Source organism: Gossypium arboreum, chromosome 3, assembly GCF_025698485.1.
Source record: "Gossypium arboreum isolate Shixiya-1 chromosome 3, ASM2569848v2, whole genome shotgun sequence".
Taxonomy (NCBI): Eukaryota; Viridiplantae; Streptophyta; class Magnoliopsida; order Malvales; family Malvaceae; genus Gossypium; species Gossypium arboreum.
The window spans coordinates 21,761,047-21,772,444 of record NC_069072.1 but is presented as its reverse complement, the minus strand read 5'-3'; the positions used below and the strand labels follow the sequence as shown (position 1 = coordinate 21,772,444).

Genomic DNA, 11,398 nt, shown 5'->3' with positions numbered 1-11,398 from the left:
GTTAATTAACTTTGATTTCGTCCCTAGGCTTGAAAAATAAAATTCATGCAATTTAATCCTTATTCCAAGCCCAATAGATTTTTACATATAACAATAACAACCCATTTATTTCATAAAATTCAGAATTTTTTCATAAATTTTACATCTTTTCAATTTAATCCCTAAATCATAATTTCATCAAAATTCTCTTTATAAGAGTTGTTTATCTATCAACAACCTTTCATTTTCTATCATAAAACTTCATAATTCATACATACTCATCCATGGAAAAACTTTAATACTTTGATAACTTTGCAACTTAATCCCTGAGATAGCTAGATTAAACTATTACGATCCCGAAAATATGAAAATTACTAAAAATAGGACAAGAATTCATACCTAATCAAGCCAAATAAGCTTGCTTGAGCTCAATTCTCTTAGCTAGGGTTTTCATGTCTTTATTTGGGAAAGATGATGATAAATGATGATATTTTTATTATTTAATCCATGTATTATATTTTCATCTTTTTCTTTCCAATTTAGTCATTTTCTTTATTTTATTTTTCAGGGATGAATCATCATACTTATCTACTAACTCCTCTTAATGGTCTGTTTGCTATATAAGGACCTCAAATTTTGAATTCCATAGCTATTTGATCCCTTTAGTTACTAGAATTCAACTTTTGCATGTTATGCAATTTGGTCATTTCTATTAAATTAAACATGTAATCGGTAAAATTTCTTTACGAATTTTTCATACGATATTTCTATCTTAATGCAGATCGTGAAATAATATTAAAATATTTTTTCTTTCGAACTCGAATTTGTGGTCCAAAAACCACTGTTCCAATTTCACTGAAAATGAGCTGTTACAATCCACGAGCCAAAATATTCAATACTCGCTTGGTTGTCCATCTCCTTCATCAGCGAGCTAGATTTCGATGGTGTGGCACCTTCTCTCGATTCCTGGTTACAAGGGCGGGCCACTTTGACATGTCCATATTGGTCTCAATGAAAACAAACATTGAGTAGAGCTTTATATTCTACCCTGTAGATTTGATCTTCAATCTTGATCTTAGAGATTAAAGCTTAAGACCATTCTTGCAAATCTGCCTCTTGTTACATTGTGAGAGTTGTAAAATATTTTTTATTACCTTCCCTATGAAACCTTTAAAATGATTCTTTTTTGTACACGGCAAGAGAGTCCTAGAAAAAGAATTCATACAACCACTTCATAAGGATAATGTTTTAAAGCAGAGGATAATGTTGACCATGGTTAAATGGTTAGATACTGACAATAAATGATTCATAACTCTCCAAATCAACTTTGGTACAATCCTCCAAAGATTGGAACTTCACTAGGTAGTAATCAACTTTGGTAGTAATCTTGTTCAAAAGATTATGGAAACCAATCTTTCTCCCTGTTAGTTTGATAATCACAACCTTTGCTATGATTTCTCTCATTAACTTGTGATTTCTTTTAGTAGTAGGTTTTTTTTAAGAGTGCAACTTTTCTTTATATAGAGAATTTTTTTTTAATGAGCACAGCAAATTATCTGGTAAATTATACAGATAGTCACTCAATTATTTAAAAAAATCATTTTAAGCACCAAAAATAAAAAGTTTACAATTTAAGTATCCACGTTACATAGTTCAATCATTTTGGTCACTCCCGTTAATATCACAAACAACAAGCTATGTTGGAACTGATAATGTAGCACCCCAAACCCGGCCTAGACGTTATGACCGGATCTGATGCGCCACATCAAAGCATTCAAAACATTCCGTATTACTTAGTTGGAAAACTTAGTTGGTGTTGTAAAAGACACTTTTAAAAGTAGGTTAAAGTGAATGGAAGCTGTGCACTAGGTAGGAAACCAGGAAGAAGAGGAGGTGAGTCCGTCGGACTGCTTAAGTACCAAGCTCCCTTCGGATCCAATCCTAGACATGCACACCGCCATTGCCACACTCTAACATCTCATATAATTTTGAGAAAACCGTTTGGTTATGTCCATCTTAAGAAAATGATTAAGGTTGAAAACGTTTGCTTAGCGGAAGTCTTACTTGTATTCATGTTATTTTGAAATCACTTAATGTTTTTGAAAATGCATCTTAGAGCTAATCTATTTCGTTAGTTATCATAGACCAGTTTTATCATAATAGAATTAAATAATAAAGAAACAACCCAAACCATAAAAATAATTAGCGGCCTTATTACAAAAACCCAAAACCATAAACGAAAAATATGGAAAATCTAGTTCACCAGAAGAAAACGAATTTGTAGAAAACGTGTGGCCACTCCGAATCCCGCCCAGCTCCAAGTCCACCAACTAGGGCTCACCTGCAAGGATGGAAGAAAAAAAAAAGGGTGAGTTTGGGAAAACTTAGTGTATACAGAAAGCCATCCAAAGCCCAAATCAGCTCGAGCCCATTGGGCCTAAGCCCTATTCAGATAACAGTACACAGTGGACAGAAGCCCTTTTCAGAATACAGTAGCAAGGCCTTAGCCCCCTTTTTACATAACCGTGTGGCCCATAGGCCCAGTTCAGTAACATAAGTAACAATAGTAGTAATGAATGCAAGCCCAACTGGGGAGACTACTCAACCCACCAACCGCTACACTGCCCCGTACCAGCCCTACACTCCATGTGGGGAATATCTCAACCCACCCAAATTTACACTCCACAGTTGCGAAGAACGCACTCAAATATCAGTAAGTTGAGGCAAAGCCTCCAGTACGTGGATGAACCACTTTCAATACTTCCTCCATCAATACCCCAATCCCATGCAACAGATATTAATAAAGCATATCATGTACAATACAGTATTAATCAATCATGCAGTTTAGCCAATTTAAACCCTAGGGGTATTTCGGTAATTATGCTCTTTAGGGGTAATTTCGTACTTACGCAACTACACAAGCTATTTCAGTAATTTTTAGCCGTTTTATGCAATTTGGTTCCACCATCTACCTAACATGCTACCTTGCCCATCTCTTACCCATATTGGTCCGTAAGCCCATTGGGCCCAGTTTTGGCCCATCGAGGCCCTCTTTCCCCGAAGTACATTAAGACGTCACACAAACTTACTTACCACCTTGCGGTGCTAGATCTAACAATTACTCCACGTCTTGAGAGCATTCGCATACTCACAAGCCCATGAAATGCCGGAATTTCGGCATTTCGGCTTTTGCCGAATTGAACTAAGAAAGGGTGTTCGATACACACCGATTCATGACGGCGCTCATCGAGATCTCTTCCGATGTCCTACAATTGATTAGCACAGTTCTTATTTACAAACCATAATCACTAAACCCACAACATACTTATCGATGATCGAACCATGTCCCTAAAAGCCTTTGAAACCTTACCTTTTTGCCAAAATCGATAGCTAGCTCCGAATCCGATTGCTCCAACAACCCACGCCTTCAATCCAACACTTAAGAAGACACTAATCATTGATGAAAACGTCGATTAAAACCCTTAGAGCCACATGCCCAAATCGACGACCTCCCTAGATTTTAGGGACTTGACTTTTCTAACTTTGTAAAATAGGACCAGATCCGAGATGATGAACACTTACCCTTACTCCTTTTGATCTCCACGCAATGCAGTGCAGATTTATCTTTCAAACAACGGTAGAACTCGACCCCAAGTTTTGAAGTTTCGCTATAAGCCCCCAAATCTATGGTTTTTCGGCTTTTGGGTGATGAAGGAGATGACAATATGAAACTATAACTGGATGTAGAATTGCCGATGCAGTCTCTAGAGTTTAGAAAGAATAATCGTTGATTAATGGAAACACAATGTTAAAGGGTTTGGCTTTGAAGAAATCGGTACCTGTAATGTGTGTTCAAGATTTCGGCTTTTATGGATTCAGCAAAAGTATCGATAAACAGCAGAATTGATGAATGGTTTTGAAGAAGAAAAATAGAAAAAGAAGAATAGGGGAAGTGGTAGTTTCGGCTAGAGAGGAAGAAGAGAGAAAAGAAAACCTTATGATATCTGAGCAGAAAAGAACGGCACCACTCAATACCCTAAGTGCCGAAATACTAACCTCATAACCCTCTGCCGATTTTTCCCCCTTCAATTCCCAAAATTCGGCCAACTCCTAACCTCTCTCCTAATCCCTTAAATCTCTCCCCTTATCTCTCCTTAATCCAAGTGTTTAGACTGATTCAAACTCTCCTCTAGCAGAATCCACCTGGACTCCAACACTTACCCCTCCAGCACTCAAAAATAAATGCATCTATTTGTCAACACTGGGAATCGATCCCATGCCTTCCCCAATGCTCCACACGCCACCTTTTTAAGAGCCTAGTGGCGTCACCCTTGCCACTTTACTAAGGCTCTTTTTGTGATGCAATTGCCCATATCTCTATACAAGGGCCATCTAGCCAGAACCCCTAATTCCTAAGTCCAAAAATTCAAAAATTCAACCGGGTTTTGGCCAACACATGGGCCTTCTATAAGCCCATTTACCTACTCAAAATATTAATTTCACATCCAAATACAAAATTTTAAAATCTTTACAAAATATTGAAAACCGCGAATAAATTCGAAAATCAGGATGTTACAGATAACAACAATTATTGGTTCGTGGGGTTATTCCCACGTTTCCCATTTTTGTTGCCCTCCACTTTCATGTTGTTTGTGTGATAGTGGGACATGTAATTGGTGGTTTTTTATAGGAACCATCACTATAAATACCAACAAGCATAAGGTCTCTAGGTATTGAAAAATCAAAAATAAAAATATTTCATCTAGTGAGGTTTTCGAGTGCTTAGAAGACTTTTGTGATATTCAATTTTTCATACGGCTAAATTCAATGACGTCGCCCGATGGTTTGACATGCTCAACATTGGTGTAACATTTGGATTTTGACATTTGGTTCAAGTAATGGTCAGAGGTATTTATGTTCGATCTTTTCAATTGCAATATAACATTTAAACCGTTAATTATGTTTACAAGTTGACGTGGGAGTTAAAATTTTGGTATAATAACAAATTTAGTTCTCAACTTTTACATATTATATCAATTTAGTCATGATTTCAAAAAATTAACTCTCAAATTTTACAAATAATCGCAATTTGATCCTAATTCTAAAAACTCAAAGAAATAAATAAAAGTACACAAATATTTTCAATATAATAATAAATTTAGAAATTATAAAAATAAAAAATATTTCCAAATAATAATAATTTTAAATTTATATTTATATTAAATAAATATACTATATTAATATTAAATAAAATAAAATCCTCAATCCTCAATCCCTAATCCCTAATCCCTAATCCCTAATCCCTAATCCCTCCATCACCAAACCTCCCCCACCGTCACCGTCGATCCCTATTGTTATGTTTGCTATTTTGACCTTTATTTTCTATAGAAGTTCCTTGATTAAATCTTTAAGGATCTTTGTGAATTTGTCTGGGATCGAATTTTTCAAGTACTAATTATTTGCTGGTTTTTTCAAAATGCTGCCTCCACGGAACTATCTGGTTTAGCTTCTTAAATATCACATTGGTAGTGAGGGAGAGGGAGAGGGAGAGGGAGAGGGACATGGGATTTTATTTTATTTAATATTAATATAAAATTTAAATTTATTATTACACATTTTGAAAATATTTATTTTTATATTTTAAAATTTTATATATTATTATTTCTTGTCAACAATATTTTTATTTCTATATATTGTTTAAATTTATTATTATATTTATTGAAATTATTTATATATTTTTATATTTCTTTAAATTTTTTAAAATTAGGATCAAATTGAGTTCATTTGTAAAATTTGAAGGTTAATTTTAAAAATTAAAATTAAATTGATATAATCTATAAAAGTTGAGGTTAAATTTATTATATCGATTTTTTAATTGCCACATCAACTTGTTGTTTATGATTTTAACAGGAGTGACCAAAATGATCGAACTATGAAACGTGAGTGCTTAAATTACAAGACAAACTTTTTTTATTTTAGGTGGCTAAAATAAAAAATTTATAATTAAGTGACTATCTATGTAATTTACCCTTATATATAAAATTTTGATTGAATTAATGTTACCATCAACCAAATCTCAATCCAATCCTAAAAACCACTTATTTTTACATATTATTTTGAGAAAAATTATCTTTTCATGTAAAATTATCTTTTTAACTCATGTCTTCTATATAAGAATGAAAGATTTATTTTACTTTTTAAGTATGGAATTGCAACGGCTTCAACTTCGAAAGGGCGCCCGATAGGATTGTAAATTTATTCTTCACCGCCTACTAAGGTGCTTGGATTGCTTCTAATTTTGTGGGCAGAGTCACTGTAATGTCTCAGCTGTTTATTTCTTTACTATATATAAAAATAAATAAATATTGAAATGCAGCCATAAACTTAAAAAGAGAGTAAACAACAACTTGATTCCTTCTTTCTTTCCACTCACCTCATATAATTGTTGAATCTAACATTGGTTTGGAGTAGATATGACAGTCATATATTTTTATTATTCATATAATAATTAAATTTTATTTATCAAAATTTCAATATATCAATAATATACTTATATTATATCATACTTCAATTTTTTTTCTGACACGTGCTAAAATTCATTAAGAAAACACCATATATCAAAATGACGAGCTTTTCAATTAATTTACCAAAAAGAAAAAAGAAAGTAGGACAGAAGACAGAGCCGCAACTTTTAAAAGGTAAAAAAATACACCTAATGGGGCTGAATCTGAACTAGTAATTTTGGGGGCTCCTCTTTCACTAATAATAATTATAATAATAATAATAATAATAATAATAATAATAATAATAATAGAGTTGGTTAAGTCGGCTAACAGAGAAGGGTATAAGAAGGCATGTCTTCAATCCGCAACACATCATCCATTAGAAGTTCTCTTTCCAGCTGAGTCCTTGTCGATTTCAATACTTCCTGAAATCATAATAATAATAAATAATAATTACACATGCAACATAATTTATATTACTCAAAGATTGGTCTTTTATTATTGGGAAAAGTAAGGATGTTGAGCTTCTCTCTTACATTGAACTCCATGTACGTGGCATTTTTTTCCAGCCATTGCTTGTCCATTACCACGAATGCCACGCAGTATAGCAAGTCGAATGCCCATTCATTTTCTGTTGCAAACCAAACACAAAATCCATTCAATTGGTAAATCCCATTGCTTTGTTGTTTTACTGACATCAGCTGCAGGCTCTTACCTGATAACATCTGTAAGAAAACTGATCGGATAAATGTCCTAGGTTTCACTGCAAATTCCCCGTAATTTGACATTAGTAAGTTAGCATTAGCAATATAATCAGGCTAATGAATGAGGAATCAAAGTAAAATATTATCCTTTACAACTTGAATTACTTTATGGTTTAAAAAAACATAGTTAAGGTATTTTCATTATCCACTTACAGGCATCAAGGTCCAGCATTTGCATGATCATGAAGGTGATATTTACCCCAGCAACAGCAAACGGATACTCCCATGCAGATCGATTTCCACCTTGCTTTTTTAATAAACATTGAAATGATGTCTGCAATAACAAGTCTGAAAGTCTCAGATTGAACAAATGCATTACAATGCTGGTGGTAATTTACTTGGCAGCCGAGAATCCTAAACTATATATATTTGGATGTGCGAGCCAAATATGAGTATGTATCCAACAAGGGTATGCTCAGTTCTCTAAGTTTGAATATACAACGGATTGCACACGGATACTTGAAAAGAAAAACAGAAATGAAAAGTCGGAACAATGTAGGTGATTTGTTTATCATCATAAACAGAGGTAAGTGCAAATGACTTGAAAAAAAGAAAAATAACTTAATCAACAATGCTTCACTAGAATGAAATGCTTACAGAGAATGTCTTGGCAAAAAATAACAGGTTCTCCAATGAAATGAATCCAGCACCTCTGTTTTGATCAATAAAACAAGTTAGAAAATAAAAAAGAAATAATTTGCCAAAACAAAGCAGTTAGGTACAAAAGCCAACCTGAAATCAGTAGATGGATCCCTTCCCTGCCATCCCATTTCTTTCCACTGATCGGATATCAAGCCATGGAGTTCCTTTCCAGGGTATGTAGCAGACCATAGTGCTCTTAGAGCTTCCTGTTGCCATGAAAATTGTAAGTTGGCTGAAACAAAAGGGCAAGAAGCTGATAATTTAGATTACGTTGTCTTTAGGTATAATTAATGGATATGGAGATCCAATTGTTCTCAGTAGATATAAAAGATAGGTCCCTCTGATTCAAGTTGGTGTCCTCGTACATTAAAGTATTAAGTAAACCACCTTCAGATTAAAAGATCAAATTTCTGAAAAAGAAAAGGAAAAAAAGTGAAAAATTAGACCTGGTGATCAGGCCTGGAACCATCGAAGTACACCTTCATACGGTGCCTCAACCTATTCAACCTTTCCTCCTGCAATTTGCTAACGAAACTATCAAATACAAGGAATTTACATAAATTAGGAAAAAACGAAAAATTAGCTTAATATAATACATGTATATATATTGCATTCTTTTACATGTATATATATTGCATTCTTTCTCAATCGATTTAAACATGTAATGTATTCAGTTCTACGGTATTGAACCTAACAGAAAAGAAAGAAAAAATGGCAACGTAGCCTTTGAAACTTATTTTTTTGTTCTAGATTAGCATGAACTATGTTACCCAAACTTAGAGGTGAGTGCAACCATCTAAGGTATGTTATATGAAGAATTTAAAATCGTAGTCTGGATATATACTCATATTCGAATATCTTGCAAACGCACGGAGGTTTTTTAAAAAAATGTCGGGAATAAATAGGGGATGAGTAAAAATTATCATGGTACTTGCCTGTTTGGGTGTGATGTTAAAGCAGATCCCTTCATAAACACCCTTTCGCTTGAAACAAACACAAGTTAGGCGCTTACCAATCCAAGCTGGCCTTCCACACGTTGCACCATCTGCATGCATTGATACAATCATTCCACCTCGTTCTTTTTTCACATTTTCCATTCAAATTCTATTACAATCACAACTTCAAACATATATAAGAAAAAAATTTAGCCTTTCAGGTGATTTTGCTGCATCCAGGAAAAAGAAAAATAGTCCATGAATTCTGGACTTGAATGAGTTCATTGGAGTGGATATAGCAGTTCTTAGTTCTCCGTGGCACTCGTATGAAAGTGATGGGGACCACTATCAGATGACTGGTCTAGCGGATACCGCCACTAACGAACACGTTAACATGGGGACGAGTTTCTCGTGCACGCACTCCTAGACATACTCTATACGACAAGCCCAATACTATTGCGTATTTAAGCTCGTTAACCCGAGAAATTCAACAACAACAAAAAACACAATTGGGTCTCTTAGAATTTGAACACGCGCGTGAGCTGTTTTAATGTGGAGGGTGGACAAATTCCCGGACCACTCGGACACAACCGTTCCCCCCATCCGAGTAACTTGATCCGAAGTGGTCGGAATCTGAATAACACGCGCTAAGAGAACGCGTCATGGAATCTTCAACCGAAAGTGAATATTGTAACTTTTAAGCAAATATAGAAAAAAAGAAGTTGAGGGGGGTTAATGAAAGATGAGACTCTTTAATCTTAGATGGTATATCAAAAAAGTAAATCAAACTTAAACATCAAACCGTCAGCGTCATACCAAAATCAGGTACATAAAAAGTAGTTTATCTTGTGAATACGCAAAATCTTAAACTGCAATTATTTAATGTACACATCAGGGAGATGATATTCGTCAAAACTAATCATTATGTATTACCGTGTTGTTGTTTATTTGCGTGGTCTAATATTTAGGTTTAGGGGTGGGGGCTATGTTCATGTGCGGGTAACATCATTATTGTGTGTTTGATAAGGACGAACCTAGACTAATCATGGGCCACTGACGGATGATGATTGGGCTGGACCGCTACAGAAACCCTAAATTGCGACAAATCCGGCATGATTCCCCTGAAATCGATCCCATTTCTCGCACGGCAAATGGAGATCAATCAGTAGTTTGTTTTTTTTTTTTTTTTAAATCTGGACTTTGAAATTAAAATGAGTTTGAACATTTCCAACTTCTGAGTGGAGGAAATGAATCGTCCGCTATTAGAAACAACAGATTCGTTAATATTGTAGCGCTCATCTCATCTCCCCCGCTGAAAAACAATTCATAAACATCGTTTTTTCTTTATTATTTTTCTATTGTAAAAGAAGAAGAAAGAAACGGATTATACAGAGTTAAAGAAAATCGACAACTATATAATCTACACAACTGGTGCGAACAATAAGGAAGTAAAAATCGGTGCAAAAACATATATAATTTGAATTTACAAAAAAGAAAAGAGCATGGAATTACAAAGATCGAGGGAGATATACCTGAAGAAGCAGAGGCGTGAGAGCAACGGTTAATGGAAGAGGAAGGAGAGAGAGAGCGGATCGCAACGCAGCTTCCTTGATTCCTAACTACACTACTCATTCTCTAATCTCACAAAACGTCTTTTAATCGGCTTCTCAATCTTATTATTATACAGAAAACAACGAGAGAGAAAGAGAAAGGTGCTGTTGTTGCTGTTGGCCTCAGGATTCTTATGCGAGTGAGTGAGGTAGTGGGATAAATAAGAAAAAGTCAAAACTACCCTGATTTTTTCATCATTAGTTGTTGAGAAAAATGAACAATATATAATATTAATTAATAATAAAGATATTAAAGATAAGGGTAAAGTAGAGTTTTAGAAAGATGAAAGAGATATCTCTTTTTTAAGTTTTTAACTCTTTTCTATGGAGTTGTTGTATGTATCGCTTGATGAAGGCAAGAAGTCAAAAGCGGCATATTAGAATCCACATGGCAGGTCCTCCTACAAAACACTCCCGACCATGCTCTGATATAAGTCGGCGAAGCTTTTTCAACAAAAAAAACTCAAGTCCCACTCTCCTTTCAGAGATTGACTATCACACATCTAATCATTGGAGTACTGAAGGTGGAAGGGAGTAGACGTAACGCGTGAGTATGTGAAGTGGGACTAATCATGAAAGTTATTGCAGCTTCATGTATTTGGAAGCTCGATTAACTTGCAGTGTGATGTCTTTTATTGATGGGTGCTCTGAATTTACGATTTGATATAACTGCCACGTGGCTTTATATGGCTGATATTGAGCAAAAGGCAAATCAAATGAAAGGAAGGTTTGGCTTTGGTGGTGTTGTTTTTCTTTTGAGCCTTTTAGAGGCTGCAGGGCAATACACCAACACGAATCATGGATGTCACCCACGCTGTGCCCTACGCCTCGCCTCACTTGGCTACTGCTACAGTACAATGGCAATGTCGGGATTTGCCTGCTTCTTCGCATTTAACTCGTAAAAGTTCGAATTAGTTAATGTTAATTCAGTAATCAATTAAAGAAAGTGGGTCATTTTTTAGTTT

The 11,398-nt window shown here is 34.8% G+C and overlaps 1 protein-coding gene across 2 annotated transcripts; it reads right to left on the bottom strand.

Moving 5' to 3' along the window:
- Nucleotides 1–6,466: 6,466 nt before the first annotated feature.
- LOC108463866 (uncharacterized) lies at nt 6,467–10,706 on the bottom strand. Of its 2 annotated transcripts, none has more exons than XM_017763851.2 (9): nt 10,356–10,706; nt 8,824–8,933; nt 8,335–8,422; nt 7,979–8,094; nt 7,844–7,898; nt 7,400–7,520; nt 7,198–7,245; nt 7,019–7,113; nt 6,467–6,907 (listed from the first exon to the last, which is right to left on the bottom strand). In XM_017763851.2, exons 2-9 carry the CDS (start codon nt 8,856–8,858, stop codon nt 6,809–6,811), a joined length of 657 nt encoding a protein of 218 aa, XP_017619340.1. In that variant the 5' UTR covers nt 8,859–8,933; nt 10,356–10,706; the 3' UTR covers nt 6,467–6,808. The 2 variants fall into 2 exon arrangements, with proteins under 2 accessions (XP_017619340.1, XP_017619333.1); XM_017763844.2 differs by having other exon boundaries at nt 8,335–8,403; nt 10,356–10,669.
- Between the last annotated feature and the right edge of the window lie 692 nt (nt 10,707–11,398).

Excerpts from the sequence above, each read along its gene's own strand:
- LOC108463866 (XM_017763844.2), bottom strand. The coding sequence starts at position 10,455 with ATGAGTAGTGTAGTTAGGAATCAAGGAAGCTGCGTTGCGATCCGCTCT. Across the intron at positions 7,899-7,978 it reads GATCCATCTACTGATTTCAG|AGGTGCTGGATTCATTTCAT; the intron begins GTTGGCTTTTGT and ends TGATCAAAACAG. Across the intron at positions 6,908-7,018 it reads CCACGTACATGGAGTTCAAT|GAAGTATTGAAATCGACAAG; the intron begins GTAAGAGAGAAG and ends TTATGATTTCAG.